This window comes from Neopelma chrysocephalum, unplaced genomic scaffold (genome assembly GCF_003984885.1).
Source record: "Neopelma chrysocephalum unplaced genomic scaffold, ASM398488v2 Primary Assembly neopelma1_367, whole genome shotgun sequence".
In the NCBI taxonomy this organism is placed as follows: domain Eukaryota; kingdom Metazoa; phylum Chordata; class Aves; order Passeriformes; family Pipridae; genus Neopelma; species Neopelma chrysocephalum.
The window spans coordinates 718,825-734,795 of record NW_020898031.1 but is presented as its reverse complement, the minus strand read 5'-3'; the positions used below and the strand labels follow the sequence as shown (position 1 = coordinate 734,795).

The 15,971-nt window shown below is 46.0% G+C and overlaps 1 protein-coding gene across 3 annotated transcripts in view; it reads left to right on the top strand.

Moving 5' to 3' along the window:
- The window catches only part of NSD3 (nuclear receptor binding SET domain protein 3), a 35,062-nt gene extending 19,531 nt beyond the window's left edge, over window positions 1-15,531 (top strand). Inside the window, exons 12-24 of one of the 3 annotated variants that reach the window (XM_027706378.1) lie at window positions 337-463; window positions 856-1,053; window positions 1,644-1,814; window positions 4,914-5,063; window positions 7,108-7,264; window positions 7,812-8,014; window positions 8,477-8,589; window positions 9,047-9,316; window positions 9,950-10,066; window positions 10,166-10,307; window positions 10,570-10,676; window positions 11,009-11,213; window positions 11,895-15,531. In XM_027706378.1, coding sequence (XP_027562179.1) covers window positions 337-463; window positions 856-1,053; window positions 1,644-1,814; window positions 4,914-5,063; window positions 7,108-7,264; window positions 7,812-8,014; window positions 8,477-8,589; window positions 9,047-9,316; window positions 9,950-10,066; window positions 10,166-10,307; window positions 10,570-10,676; window positions 11,009-11,213; window positions 11,895-12,136 — 2,202 coding nt within the window. In that variant the 3' untranslated portion in view covers window positions 12,137-15,531. Of the gene's footprint in view, window positions 1-336; window positions 464-855; window positions 1,054-1,643; window positions 1,815-4,913; window positions 5,064-7,107; window positions 7,265-7,811; window positions 8,015-8,476; window positions 8,590-9,046; window positions 9,317-9,949; window positions 10,067-10,165; window positions 10,308-10,569; window positions 10,677-11,008; window positions 11,214-11,894 lie in introns of those variants that run through there. The other 2 variants (XM_027706379.1, XM_027706380.1) reach the window with 2 other exon arrangements.
- The last annotated feature ends 440 nt before the right edge of the window (window positions 15,532-15,971 follow it).

The window sequence follows — 15,971 nt, the reverse complement described above, 5'->3', positions numbered from 1 at the left end:
CATTCAGGATAGGGCAGAGCGAGGATTTTCCAAGAGAAAATCCTGGAATCTTCTGGCCAGTTTCCTGGTCAATAGTAAAGGACATGAAGAGCAAGAGCAGCTTGTTCCCTGAAAAAATGAAGGAGTGTGGGTGGATGCTGTAGTGCCTCTCCTGTCTCTGTCCGGGCTCGTGCTGTTCCCAGGGCAAGGTGCAGGGAGTGCTGGGATCGTCCTCAGCCCAGAGACTTCTCGTAGCTCTGGAGCGATTTCCAGCCCATTCCTGTTAACACCTGGCAGCCATTGGCACTTGAGGGTGTCAGGTGCCCCGTTCCCTGCTGAGCTCTCTGCCTGTTCCAGATCTGCGAGAGCTACGGGGAGTCCCTGCTGGCCTGCGAGGGCGAGTGCTGCAGCGTGTTCCACCTGGAGTGCCTCGGCCTGAAGGCTGTGCCCGAGGAGAAGTTCATCTGCGCCGAGTGTAAGAACGGTGAGTGTGTTCCAGTGCCTGGAAAACTGGGAGGGATTTCCATCTTTGCTCAGGAGCTGGTCAGAGCAGGGTGGCGTGTTCCAGGGGTTTGGGAGTAAGTTTGGGTTATTCCAGTACTTTTTTAACCTCTGAGGCCAGGTTCTCATTTTCTGCTTAGCAAGTACCTCCTAAGAAAAAAGTAATAAACCGCTTAGAGTTTTACTTGGAATAAGAACCTTTAGTGTGAGCAGCAACTCCGTAGTTACTGTGGATCACAGTGTGCCCGTTGGGAGGGAAGGAGCCTGTGTTGCTCACACCAGTGTAACTCCATTGGCTTCAGAATCTTTTTAACAATACAGTACCTCAAAGAGTTGGCCATTATAGTTGTACTCCCTTATTCCATCTTTTCCAAGGAGAACACACGTGCTTTTCCTGCAAGCTCCCTGGCAAGGATGTGAAGCGCTGCTCCGTCAGCACCTGCGGGAAGTTCTACCACGAGTCCTGTGTGCGCAAGTTTGCCACGGCCCTGTTCGAGTCCCGGGGCTTCCGCTGCCCACAGCACTGCTGCACTGCCTGCTCCATGGACAAGGACATGCACAAAGCCAGCAAAGGTGAGGGCAGCTGCTCCCAGCAGGGAGGAGGCTCAGCTGTGTCACCACAGTAACAGTCGATCCAATTCCACGCTCTAACACAGCAAGGAACCAGGGTTTCCTCCTCAGTGAGGTCATTAACTGAGATCTCTGGGTGGGAAGCAGCTGGCAGCCCCAGACTGCTGTGGAGTGTCCCTGGATCCACACTCTTGTCAGCTGGTGGTGCTGGGTTTAAAGGCAGCCAAGGGTTTGTAGTGCGAGGCCAAGGAATGTCGGTTTTTAAAGACAGTTTGTAGTGGCCTTTAGAACAATTATTTTCAAGGAAAAAATCCTTTTAGGAACGAGCCAAAATATTTAAACAAAACAAATGGGCTGTAGAATGATGAAAGTTTTTCTTAACAGTTTTAAAGTGAAAGTTAAAAGTTAATAGTTAAACTTATTAAAAAAAACCCAAACAAACGATGTAACTGTTTCTTTTTACCCCAGCACTGGAATAGACCCAGCCTTGTGGGGAAGTCTGCCCTGGTCTTGGGTGGGACTGGATGGTCCTGGCAGTGTTCCTGGGCTGCAGAGGCTCCGTGCCTGGGGTGACTGTGGTTGTTGTGTCGCAGGTCGCATGGCGAGGTGTCTGCGCTGCCCCGTGGCCTATCACTCTGGAGACGGCTGCATCGCCGCCGGGAGCTTGTTTGTGTCATCCCACATCCTCATCTGTAGTAACCATTCCAAAAGGACTCACTCCTCATCAGCTGTAAATGTAGGCTTTTGTTTCGTTTGTGCAAGAGGTGAGACGCTCGGTTTTTCCCTGCTTTATGGTTCTGTTGTCCAGTTTTAGTGATAAAAATCTAAGTGTTTCACGAGGAACTCCTCCCTTAGGGCTCACTGGGGCTAAGTGCTGCCTGGGATTTTTTATTTTATTTAGTTTCATTTTATTTTGGTCAACAGTTCTCATGAGATTCCACTTGCTGTCCATAACATTTGAAAGTCAGAAGCAGTGATAGGCACTTGGGCTGACTTGTTTTGCCTGTAGGGAAAAGTGAATCCCAATTCCTCAATTCCAGCCATTCCACACTGAGAATGGCTGCTGGGTTATTAATCACTGTATTAAGCAGAAGGGGATTCTTTCACCACTCACAAACTTAAAACTGTTTAAAATTTTAAAGCTAAAAGGTAGGATTTACTCATGAACTAGAAAAATTCATTTTAATTTATAACTGCCATCACATTTGAGAACTTTGAAAGAAAACCTTTAGCAGTACTGTATGAGCAGGTTTCATGCTGGGCTTTCCTGTATGCCAAAGTTCTCTTTTTTTTTTTTTTTTTTGCCTTTTACTTTTTTCCTTTTTTTCCCCACTTGCTCTTCAGTCACCAGGGTTCTGCCAGAGAACAGCTTAAAAAATGTTGGTGCATCAGTTGCTTTGGTCTCAAAATTCAAAAGTGCTGGTATCCTTAGGTGTTGAAATAATGCTAATATGTACCTTCTGCAGAATCACAGCAGTTTATATTGGATGTTCTCTTCAGCAGCTTTAAGTGTCACTAATAAAGAGGTGAAAGTTGTCCTGAAGTCACTTGTTTTCACTTGTGTTCGTTCAGGTGGAGGTTTAGTTTGCCTTGACTTTGCAAGGGCAGAATAGTAGTTACAGATCTCTGAATGGTAAAGGATAGCTGGTGCCAGAATAATTTCCTTTCTACCTCCTTTCTTTTCCTTTTCTTATTTCCAAGTAATTTGGGAGCCGTCATGAAGGATCGCATTTAAAATAAAATATTTTGAAAATCTAGAAGCTCAAAGTGAAACAGTGAGGTTTGGAATGTGTAAAAGGATGTTCACAACATGCTTCAGTGTTTCCCCTTTTGTGGGCTTACTTAAACATTTTGGGGCCACCCCTAAACAGGGTGTGTGTGATGTGAATCACATCAGAGATGCTGTGGGGCATTCCACATCAGGTGGAATTCTGAGTAAAATGAATGCCCATCCTTCAACTTTGTTAGTTTAACCAATAGTTATGTCCAAAAACCCAACCAAACTACGTGGAAAGAAGTTGCTTTTTTTCCTAGAGCCAGAGGAGAATCAGTAAAACCAGTTTCTGTGGGAGGTAGAGCAGTTCCATAATATTTTCAGCCCTTTGGTTTTATGTTTTTCTCTCGGTTGTCTGGAGTCAGGCTGGTTCCAGGATCAGATAAGAGTTTTCTATGGACCTTCCTGGTTTGAATGTCAGATTAGGGATGTCTCATCCTCACTGTTTTGTTCTCTGCCACTTTCAAACCACCTTTCAGCTGTGGTATCAAACACATCTCCTGATACCAGGTTGCTAAATCCATTCCTTTGAGTCCTTTGTTAACCTGTGGGCTGCCAATGCAGGTGCCTGAAGCTGACCCAAGATCCAAATATCCTGGAAGACCCTCCTTAGAGGTTCCCCTCCTGAGCCCTGGCAGGTGGAATTCCCTGTCCTGTGTATTCCCTGAGCCTTAGTTATGAGAACTTGAACAGCTACAAACCACTGCTGCCTGAATCCTCTGTGTCTTACAGCAACTCTCTACTTGTTCTTCCAGAACATTCTTGTGCAGTTTGTCTCCACTAGGCCAAGCTGGAATCAGGAGCCAGAGTGCTGAGAACAGCACCTGGGGCAGGAGCACTGAGCACCTACTCAGAAAGAAATGGGGAACTGAATGCTTTAGAAATCCTTGGGCATCTCTGTGTGAGAATGGGGACTTAATTAGTGTTAGTTGCTATCAGAACCAGGGACTTCATATTTAGGTGCAGGTACTGAAGTGAGGAATGTAGATGTGAGACAATCTATGAAATATGGAAATTTGCTTATGGTGAAGTACTTGAAATGTGAGATATTTTAAGACTTCTTATCCACTTTCCTGTGGTGCCCTCCGTTAGCACATCACAGTTCATGATTGCATGTGTAGGTCGTCCTTGTTTTAGGAATCCTCTTGAGGGTGTGTGTCCAGGTGGGCTGACACCTTTCTCCTTACAGCACTACTTTAGCCACCCTGTTCTGAGAACTTCTTTCCAGCCCTCAGCTGTGTGTCCCCCAGGGAATGAACCGGGGGCTCTCTTGGTAGCTCATCTTTCCTGCTTCTTTGGGGCTCAGTTGCTCTGCTCTTCCCAGGAGTTTCTGGCCAAACGCTTCTGCTCCGTAGCTCTGGGCTCTCACCTGGGCTCTTTGGAGCAACAGGAGAAACTCTTCTTGGTGGTGAAGGACAGAAATGCACAGGCTTGGAATGGGGCACACAGGGAACACGGTGCTGGACTGCTCTGCAGCAGCCCTGGGTGGGCAGAGTCAGGGAGCTTCACCACCATGGGCTAGGGCAGAACCTCCCTCTGTGCTTCCCCCTTGGTGCCTTGCAGAACACTGACCCCCCTCGTTGTTTTCCAGCACAACTACAGAGGCAAAACACCTCCCCAGCCGAGCTCCCAGGGGTAGGTTTGTAGCCAGGGATGGTGAGTTCTCTTACCCAGAGTCTGAGCGTTCTGTTTGCAGCCCCAGCTCAGAGCTCGATCCTGCTGCGGTGACCGTCACCCCCAGCTCTGCACAGGAGCTTCCTTTTGCCATGTGGGAGGGAGAGGGGAGCCCACACATCAAACTGGTGCCTTTCTTGTGCTTTTCTATAGATGCACAATTGAGGGGTAAAAGCACAATTAAAATTCAACTTAGAAGCAACTTGTTCAGCACAAGACTTTCCGGTTGAGTCTCTCCAACACAACCTCTTTGTTAGCGAAGAAACTTTCTGTCAGACTTTCCTTTTTCTTCATTTTATCCTTTTTTCGTTCCCACATACGCATTAGAGGTGGTCATTGGGTTGATTTGATTTTTCCTCCATGGAATCATGGGTAGTTTCATTGCAACTCATCTCTTTCTGTTTGTTTCGTATAGGGCTGGTAGTGCAGGACCATTCAGACCCCCTGTTCAGTTCCTATGCCTATAAGTCCCACTACCTACTGAATGAGTCAAATCGTGCTGAGTTGATGAAATTACCTATGATTCCTCCTCCTTCGTCAGCTTCCAAAAAGAAATGTGAGAAAGGTAACCAAAATAGTTTCTTTCTCTTTAATTTACTTTTGCTTTTTCTATTTTTTTCTCTCTAAATCAACGGAGAAATGTCTGCTTGTCCCCACACTGACTGCTTTCAGTGACCTTCACTCATGGTTATTGTGAGCCTGTGTTCATGTTGGCAATTTTTCTTTTTATTTAATTTTTTTTTAATTACAAAAGGGCTTAAAATAATTGCTGTCACTAAATTCTGGCTGGGAGAGGTTCAGTCACTCTGTCTGTGGCCTGGGCTGTTCCAGCTTCAGGGAGCTGGTGTTTGCTTTTGCACAGCAATGTGAAGAGGAGGCAAATGGATCTCGATACTGTTGCAGTTCAGTGTTTCCCTGGATGATGTAAAACCACTTCTTAAATTGATCTGAGGTGTGGGAGAAGAGGGGGGATGTGCCGTTCCGGGTCTTGTGCAGAGCCTGAGAGAAGAGAGGACATTTGGGGCTGGACAAGGGAGGGTGCTGTGTCCATCCAGAGGGAGAAGGCAGCGAGGTTTGACCTGTGTGTGTCCCCTCTCGTCCCTGGGCCTTGTGTCCCACCTCCACCACCCAAATTCCCCACAGAAATTTGATTCCCTGAGAGCATTCACAGCCAGTGCCCCCATTCCCCAGCCCGAGGCAGGTTGTTCTGAGCATTTCTAGAGCGATGGCTTCCAGTAGTCCTGTAATTCCTGAGAACAAGAATTATTTTGAGCCCTGTGCTTAGCTTGAGCCATATCTGCCTAATGCATCCCGAGAGCAATGTTGGGTTTTTTCTTGCTCAGCACTGACAGTTTTGTGTTTGATTTTGTTTGATTTTTTTGCATCTCTTGGCATTTTCCCATCTCGGATGATGTTTCAGTAATTTGTCTGTACTTCCTCTGAAATTGCATTTGCAAAAAAATACTTCAAAAATTTCGTTGTGGGTTTGGGGAGCTCTGGAGACTCCTTATGGCTGGATTTTACTGGTTTTAGCAGAGGAAATACAGTGTTGGTCATGCAACTGGATTGTTTAAGGAATGCTCATTGTGACATGCAACGATCAATTAATGCAACAATATTTTGGGAAGTCTATAGGTGGACAAGATTTTCTGATAAAGGTTTGAAAGTGACTATTCACACCTCTTTTGATATTGTGATTGAAAATTGCTTTGCATACTCTCAAGTCTCTCCCAGATTTTCCATCTGGAGCACAAAAACTTGTTAATTTTAAAATATATATATCTATAAAAATGTATATAGATATATTTATATACCTACATATATAAAATATTATAATATATGTAATGTATCGAGTCATATTGTGTGAGTTACTTTGCTGAGGATGGCTTAGAGATGTGCTGTGGCTCTCCACACCTAATACAGCTGCCAAAATGTGAGACAGGCAAAACAACTTTTGCCCAAATAAGTGTAAACCTCAGAAATTCACGTGAGTCCCCACACTGAGGTTCCCTCTGTGCACCAGGAACTTTTGGGATGGGGACAACTCATGTGTGTCTCATTCTGCTTTACGTACTGGGCTCATCCTGGTAAACCTCTTTTTGTGGAATAAACACACTTATTACAATTCTTTTTCCTGTCCTCGCTGCAGAAGAGCATTGATCAACCTATAGGCTGTGGGGTTGGTACTCACTAATGATTGCTGGGGGTTCGGTCAGAACAATGTTGATTGAAAAAGGATTCCTTAAAAATGTGGGGGGTTTGTTGTTGTTTTGGCCACCAGCAGAGGAATAAAAGCTGGCAGCACTGCTCTGAGCTGCAGTGCTCCCCTCAGGGATGGTGCTCCTCCTGCCAGCTCACCTCATGTTGAAATCCTCAGCTGCTTTTTTGTGTGTCTGATGCAGTTAAGAGTCACAGCTTGCCTGTAGATGAAGCTCTGCAGTCCTTTTTTTAACCAACATTGTTAAGTTTGACTCGATCCCTCTCTTTTGCCGTTTTCCTGTGGGGCAGTGGGAGTTTAGAGCGGATGATTTAAGGTGAATGTCGATTGCTGTGCACCGGGGGAGCAAATCCTGACTTCTACAAACCAAGCAGGGCTTCTTTGTTTCAAGGTGGCAAACTGTTGTGCTGTGAGTCCTGCCCAGCTTCCTTCCACCCCGAGTGTCTCAGCATAGAAATGCCTGAGGGATGCTGGAATTGCAATGACTGTAAAGCTGGGAAGAAGCTGCGGTACAAGCAGATCGTTTGGGTCAAGCTTGGGAATTACAGGCAAGTTCACCAAGGGGGTTTTAATGCTGTGGGGGTTTTAAAGTACTCTGGAATTGCAGGAAATGAAGCGGCTCAGCTGTCGTGAACAGGAACTGGAAATACAATAATTCATCTGCCGTGTGTCAGACATGGATGTCACCCTTGAAATGCAATTCTCCTGCTGTTCCCAGGCAGGGATGGACACGGGATTGCACTTCCCTTTGCTCTGCAGAGTGTGATCACGACACAGAACACCAGGGGCTGGCCTGGAGCCCCACTGTCCTTGCTGGGGTTTGCTTTGCTCACCTGCAGCAATACAGGTGTCTTCAGGGCATCATAGAAACCCACGCTCAGGCCACGGATGCTTTTCCAAAATTTGGAGCAAGAACTTTGCTTGTGTTTTTGCGTGGAGCTTCCCAGGTGTTGCCAGAGGGAGCTGTGGCTTCGTGAGGAAGGAGTTAATTTCCTTATGAAAGGAAAACTGGCTTTTACTTCTCAATCCCATTAGGGAAAGTGGGAAGCTCTGGTTCAGGGAACTTATATTGTTCTTTTCTCTCCTCCTCTGCAGGTGGTGGCCAGCAGAGATCTGCAATCCCAGGTCTGTGCCTCTCAACATACAGGGCCTCAAACATGATATCGGGGACTTCCCAGTATTTTTCTTTGGTTCACATGACTACTATTGGGTACACCAGGGCAGAGTTTTCCCTTATGTTGAAGGAGATAAAAGCTTTGCTGAGGGGCAAACTAGTATTAACAAGACCTTCAAGAAAGGTAAAATCAAACAAAGTTTATAGTGGTTTATGACAAAAATTCCACGTGTTTGTGTCTCCATCACCACTTAACCTGCATGGGAATATTATGTGACTAGTGTTCTGTGTTCACGTGAAATCCAAGCATTGTGTCGATCCCTTGACTGCAGATAAAAATGTGTTTCTTTAAGTGCCTACTCATTGTGTGTTGTTGTGGGCCAGTTCAGTTCTTCCACAAACTGGGAAATGTTAAGATGGAGCTTGGGCTCTGCTGCATGGGATCATTGTTCAGTATCTCGGTACCTGCTGAAAGTACCTGACGATAGATTCATGATAAACAGCAATAACTCATTTTTAGCTTGTCTTTTTGTTAATACAGTTCTATTCCTAGCATTAAAAAAAAATAAATCTAAATAGATACATGTACATGTTTGATTAACAGCAGCTGGGGCTAATTGCTTTCTCTTCTGAACTCCCTGCACAGCACTTGAAGAAGCAGCAAAGCGCTTCCAGGAGCTGAAAGCACAAAGAGAAAGCAAAGAGGCATTGGAAATTGAAAGGAATTCAAGGAAACCTCCACCCTATAAACACATTAAAGTGAGTTGGCTTCTTTCTTTTCTATTTTTAACCTATGCATGAGTAAGTTGACCTATGCATGAGTAAGTATGCCCAGGGAAGTTTTGGCTGCCCCATCCCTGGCAGTGTTCAAGGCCAGGTTGGGTGGGGCTTGGAGCAACCTGGGCTAGTGGAAGGTGTCCCTGCCCATGGCAGGAGGTTGGAATGGGATGAACTTTAAGGTCCCTTCCAACCCAAACCAATCTATGATTCCATGATTCCGAGTTATGTACTTAAACCAGTGTTGCAACAACTGAAGCTTAAAGAAATTCACACAGATCATTTTGCTGTTCTTTTCACCAATACTTTGTTCTGTCTTACAGTGCTGTTAAAACACAGGATGGAATCATTCTTTTCTTGCCTTCTCACGTCAGTTGTTGACTCTTTGTTCCTTGTGCATTGTCTTCACCCTCTGTTCTTCTCCTCCTTTGTTCCCCAGTCCAACAAGGTGATAGGGAAGGTTCAGATCCAGGTGGCCGACCTGTCGGAGATCCCCCGGTGTAACTGCAAGCCCTCTGACGAGAACCCGTGTGGGCTGGAGTCGGAGTGCCTGAACAGGATGCTGCAGTACGAGTGCCACCCCCAGGTGTGCCCAGCTGGGGAGCGCTGCCAGAACCAGTGCTTCACCAAGAGGCTCTACCCCGACGCCGAGATCATCAAAACCGAGCGCCGCGGCTGGGGCCTCCGGACCAAAAGGAGCATCAAAAAGGTACAGTGACCCAGCACAGAGGCTGTCACAGCCACCTCAGGGTGGGGCTGGCTGAAAACATTGCATTCTGCACCTCCAGTGAGTGTTTTAACCTTTTAGCCTGGCTGCACGGTGATGCCCAGGGCTTGGCGTTGACTCCTTGTGTCACGGTGTCAGCCACTTCCCAGCTCTTCTGAGTTCCCTCAGAACACGCTGTGGGCTTCTAGGGCTACTTTTAAATGTGAATTTTAGCCATTCATTTTATGAAACTTGCGATTTTTGAAATCTGTATTTCATGAAAACGAAAGTGAAGTGTGTAGTGAAAATAATTATTGTAACAGTTTCTGTTCCTGAGGAGTCCATTAATATTGTCACATTGTCCTTTTAAAGGAAAACAGGAAAGTTGTAAGGATTTTAGAGAATTGATGACTGTCTTGTCAGTGAGTGCAGGAACAGGGCTGGGCTCTGCTGCCTTTTATTCTGAGGGGATTTATTGCTTGGACAGCAAGTACCTGGTGCACATATTCCAAATGTGCCTATGAGACCATTGAAGTGTAACACTTTTTGTGATGATTAGAGTGTTTTTTATAGGAAATACTTTTCTCATGAGTAGGGTGCATGGGTTTCTTATTTTTGTTCTCCTTCCCTGTGCAGGGTGAATTTGTGAATGAGTATGTTGGGGAGCTCATTGACGAGGAGGAGTGCCGGCTGCGGATCAAACGCGCCCACGAGAACAGCGTCACCAATTTTTATATGTTAACTGTGACCAAGGTGAATCTTATTTATTGCTCCATATAAACTGTCACTGGTCAGCAGGAAACCTTGTTTCCTTTGTAGGTACTGACCACATCTTTGTCTTTTTCCTTGAAGGACCGAATAATAGATGCTGGCCCAAAGGGGAACTACTCCCGTTTTATGAACCATAGTTGTAACCCAAACTGTGAAACACAGAAGTGGACAGTGAATGGTGACATTAGAGTTGGACTGTTTGCTCTTTGTGACATTCCTGCAGGTAAAAGGATGGCACTATTTGGCATGTTTGCTTTTGTCTTGCGATGGCCGAGTTCCTCACTTGGAATCACGTTCTTTTTCTTTAAAGTTGCTTAATACCAGTGGCGTGTTTAGGAACTTTGTCATTTGTCGGAGTGGAGATAATATTTAGGTTCCAGTTTTAGCAGGGGTCTGGCAGTTACAAACACTGATGAAATGTCACTGTCACAGGCCTGTTGTTCCTCAGTGTCCCTGTGGGTGAATTGGTTTTCTCTGAATTGCAGGAATGGAGTTGACATTCAATTACAACCTGGATTGCCTGGGCAATGGCAGGACCGAGTGTCACTGCGGAGCAGAGAACTGCAGCGGCTTCCTGGGAGTGCGGCCCAAGGTACCTGGATGAACAGTGAAGCTTCTCCTCCCAAATCTGGAAACTTCCTAGGGCAAAGAGAGGGGTTTGATTTATTTAACTCTTTAGCCTATGTAGTACTTTCCACCCTTGAAAGTCCCTAAGGATTTTACAGTGTGCCCTGCAGTGCTGTTGTGTTTGGGGGGAAGTTGTTAATTTACCCGACTGTTAATTCAGAAACATCTGGATGGGCACTTCTGGCTTTACAGCTTAACAACTTTTTTGAGTGGATCTAATTTAAGCAGAATTCATGCAAATAATAACCCAAAGTAGATTTTGTAAGTGACCATGTGCTGTGATTTTGTCCTTGTTAGACAGCGTTTGCATCGGCAAATGAAGAGAAGGTGAAGAATGCAAAGTTAAAGCAGAAGAAACGGAAAATAAAAACGGAACAGAAGCAGATGCATGAAGACAACTGTTTCCAGTGTGGAGATGGGGGAGAGCTGGTCATGTGTGATAAGAAGGACTGTCCCAAAGCGTACCACCTCCTATGCCTTAACCTGACTCAACCACCTTTTGGTAAGAGCAGTTGTGTGGCTCCTGTTCTTCTTCTCCTTCCTTCTGCAAGACAAATGTTTGAGCTGAAATTCAGTGTTCATTTGCATGAAGGTCAGCATATTTGTTTTTTGCAATACCACTCACTTTTAGCAGTACAGCAGGTGTCTGTTCCTAAATAGAACTGATGGGCAGAGGCTTTGTCTTACTTTCTGATGTTGTTCGTGTTGCATCTCCTTCTTGGATCCAGTTTCCTCCTCTTACTTTGACTGGAGCACAACCATCATCTTGGTGTCCCAGGGTGATCAAGCACAAATCAAATGACAGTTCAAACACTCACAAAGCCAACAGAACTAAAGCTTCATCTGCAGGTACCCTCTGAGCAAGGCAGTGTCCAGGGCAATGAGAGATGCTCACAAATCAGGAAAATGTACAAAACAAACTCCATCTTGCAGGGACATTTGGTGCCTTGGTGTCAGAGGGGGTAGTTCTTACTGTTTTAAGCTCTGGTTATGCATTGCACCAAGAGAGGCCTAAACAGTCCAAAATAAATTGTGTCTAGTCAGATTCTTGTCAGAGCTGATTTTTCTGAACTTTCTGTGCATTCATCTGAGCAATTCCAACATGGAGTGAGGGTTAAAGGCTGGTGTTGTCCCCAAAATGCACTAATTCCAGCTTCGTGTCTCTCTCTCCTCCCATCCCCAGGAAAGTGGGAATGTCCATGGCATCAGTGCGACGTCTGTAGCAATCCTGCTGTTTCCTTCTGTGAGTTTTGCCCCCATTCCTTCTGTAAGGATCACGAGAAGGGAGCCCTGGTGCCGTCGGCGCTGGACGGCCGCCTCTGCTGCTCCGCACACGACCCCAAATCTCCCGTGGCACCCGAGTACTGGAGCAAGATCAAGTGCAAATTGGAAGCACAGAATGCTGTGGAAGAGGCAAAGGAGTGAATTTGGTTAAAGACAAACGCGGGAGGGGAGAAGAGGCGACGAACTCGGAGGGACTGCGATGCCACGTCAGTCTGTCCTCGGAGCCGTCGCGTGTGAGCTGGAACGGGACCATTGACCTGAGCGAGCAGAACCAGGCAGTGGTGTTTGGTTTTTATTGTTTGGTCTTTCTTTTACCCTTGAATGTGCTACAGCAGCTCTTACTGTTGGAAACCAGGAACGTCTTGGCCTTCGAAGAAAACCGTAGACCTTTTGACAGTGAAAAGAATATTCTGTTTAAAATAATGTTCTTTGAGTGTAGAAAGCAAAGCATAGCAACATATTTATTTATTTAATTTTGAAAGGGTGTTGAAGATCTGGCTTTGATCAGTCAACGTGTCTTTGAAAACAAAACAGCGAAGCCAATGTAACTTTTGTGTCTAGTTTATGGAAAGAGCAAAGTTTCCCCCTCTGTAACGCTGAGATGCCAAACAGACAGGTGTGGGTGTCAGACCAGGTGACTCTGAAATGCCTCTGTTCCAGTACTTATTGTTAAAGGCATTGGAGAAGGTAGGTTGTCTCTCATATTAACTTTATTATTGTGAAGCTTTTCCTGTGAGAAATCAGGTGTGTGACTTCTTGGAAGTGCTCGTAACACGAGGTCTGGCAGTGTTTAAGGAGGGAAGAAGTGGTGGTTCCTTGCTCCAGAGCTGTAATGGGTGTTTGCAGACAGGTGAAAATTCAGAGTTCAGTTGCACAGTGGTCATTTCTTTATCCCGCCCAATTTGGGAACCATTCCCAGGCAGGAGAGGCTCCCTGTCTCAGAGCTGAAGTGTAGTCCTGCTGGTGGGTTTGTCATCTGCCACATCTGCACTGGTTTGTGGCAGGTACTGAGTGTGATTCTTCAGTGCTGCCTTCTCAGGCTCCCCGTGGCTTCAGGAAAGACTTGGGCACATGAGGGACCCGACCCGTGTGCGTGTTGGTTTTGATTGAACGTTTAGGTTTTATTTTTTTTTTTGCTGAGAGGGATCTTCTAACTTTAATCTTCATTGTTAGTGGAGCTGAGGAACATCTCAGCACTTCCTTGATGAACAGGGTATTTTGTGTCTGGGTAATGGGCCGTATCCCAGCAGCCAGCTGGAGCCTCAGGGGATGGTTCTCTCTTGGATTTCCTCTGTTAATCAGAGAGACAAATTCCTTCAGCGAGGCTTTGGAAGTGGCTTAGGTCGGTTCCTGCTCCAGATTTTCTTTAGAAAACTTATTTTCCTCCATTTGTTTGTGCAAGGAGCCACAGGGCACTGGTGTCCCCAGGCTGGAGTTAGTTTTGGTGACCCTCTTCCCCCAGCCCATGATCTCACCCCTGCCCCAGTACAGCGAGTGCTTCTGACTTGTGTGCTGATAATACCTGTTCCCTGCCAGCCTTTGCTTATGGGTATTGAAAATAATCAAGTGTTGCTGGCATCTGGCTGAATTCAGCCTTGGAATTAAGAACCTTGCCTCTGGAAAACTGCTTACACAAACCTGCGGGAACACGGGGAATTCCCAGATTGAGGAAATGGGCTGGAAAAGTCCCTGTGGGATTTCGAACACGCCTTTCCTCTGCCCGGGGTCCTTCTCATCCTCAAGTTTATGTACAGGGGGAAAGTTGTTTGGTTTTTTTTTTTGGTGTGTGTGTGCAATTGTAGAATGACAGGATACACTACAGTCCCTGAGCAGCTGCTGTGCCGTGGGCTCAGCTCTGACACCCTTGGGAGGCAGAACCTGGGGGTGTCTGGGGCAGCCCTGGGGCAGCAGATCCTGGGACCTCTAAAGCACTTCATGCCCTGGGCTGTGCTCTGGTGAGGGTCTGACACTAACCCTGCTGGAAAGCAGTGCTGGATTTTGGTATTTTTTACAAAAAAGGATTTTATTTTTCTGAGTGTTTTGTGTGAGAAATGTCCCTTTTTAAGCTCCTTGCTGAGGGTGTTTAACCTTCTCAGAAATTCCAAACATGGCTCCTGCTACAGCATTCATGGGGCCCGAGGTGTTCACTTTATATGATTTATTAGGCTTGATAAAGTTCAGTGGTTTTCTCCTGGGAAGGCAGAGCATTCTGATGTTGCAGGTATCAGCTGATACATTATATATATATTATATCTAAAATATATATAATATATATATATGATATATTGTTAATATCATGCTGCCATGTGAGAGCACCAACCTGCTCCCTTCATTCTGTGTCCATGGTGACTTGCTGAGCAGAAGGAAGTGGTGTGGCAGCACCAGGACACCTCGGGAGTGTTGAACAGGACCATCAGTGCCCAGCTTGGCTGTGCTGGGGCACTGAGAGTCACAGGACATGGGAGGGCCACAGAAGGCTTAAAACTTGTCAAATGCTGTGACTGAGGCTGCTGCTCCTCCTGTGCCACCCCACTCGATGTCTTGGTTTGCTTTGTGTTCAAACTTCTTACAGGTGCTTCTTTTTTCCACCAAAAAAAAAAAGATTAATAACAGCCAACAGCTGGGCTTGGACTCGGAAGGGAAAACAGGAGATGGTTTGTGAGGTTGTGCAGTTTGTGAACAAAACACTGAACTGAAGAGAAGGTGAATCTTTCAAAAGGCTTTAACATTGTGAGATGAGAAAATGCCAATTCAGAGTATCTTGGTGACTGGAGGGGCTGTTCTGAGTGCGAGACTCAGATGTTAAAATGCATATTTTAACCACGTCTTTGCAGACTGAGTAACCAGAACGCTGTTCCTTAGTGCAATTCCTGTGTAAGGAGAAGATTGCACAGCTGTTCTGATGAAGTGGCTTCAGCAGAGGGGGAGGCAGCTGCTGAATTAATTTGTGTGGGCTCCAAAGTAAGGAATCATGGATAGTTTGGTCTCTTCATGCTGAGGCCTGGAGGAAATCCACAGAACTGGTGATTTTGGTGGAGAGCTGCAATGTGCTGTTCCTTCATGGGAACACACTGGCACACTTTTCCCATAGTTTTGTGTTGAATTTTTGGGGTGGGCCCCACGCTTCTGGTGACCCCCTGCCTCCAGCTGTGGCACCTGGGCAGTGCCTGAGCTGCTCTGCTCAGGTGATGGAGTCTGTGCTTTACTGGAGCTTTTCCTCTGCAGCTGCTCCTGAGCACAGCACAGACGTCCTGCAGCCCTTGGCCACATGAGTCTAGAAGGTGGAATTCCATGATTTTGTGATTCCAGTGGTGCAGAGGCTGGTTCCATCACTCCTGAACACACAGTGCAAGCATTTGCTGTTGTAGCTGTCGGATTATTGTATAGACTTGTCCTGTCTGTAGACTGTTGAAGGCATTTGCAGCTCAGGAAGGCAATTTTGTGGGCAAATCACCTTCTCTGGTCACTACATGGTCTTGGAGAATCTGTTCAAATGGAGTAATAGGGCTGGAATGTGGATTTTTGGCCTTTCTTATTAAAAAAACCCCAACTTCTTGTATCTTAATTTCAGGATAGAATGGGAAAGACACAATTACTAAACATAATTATCAATGAGCATAAAATCTGTATATATTGAAACTTTACAGAATTATGTGGGCGGGGAGGGGGGGAGGGTGGGATGGGCGTGTCTGACGCTGGTACGGAGAAGTCACTTTAACATGGAAACCTCTGCCTCATGAATTCAGGGTTTAATGTACTTGAAGCTCTGCGGTTCCTTTTACAGCTTTTTTTTTTTATTATTTATACATAATTTTTTTGTATAACTGCATTGAAAATGTCCTTGACTTCCCCCAAGTTCCTCCCCGCTCCCGCTGTGCAGTGGATCCATGGCAGTCGGGAGGGTTTGGAAGCTGTCTCTCGGAGGTGTGTGTTCCCCAGGTGTTGCGTGGGAGACGGCGACCTTGGAGCGATGCTG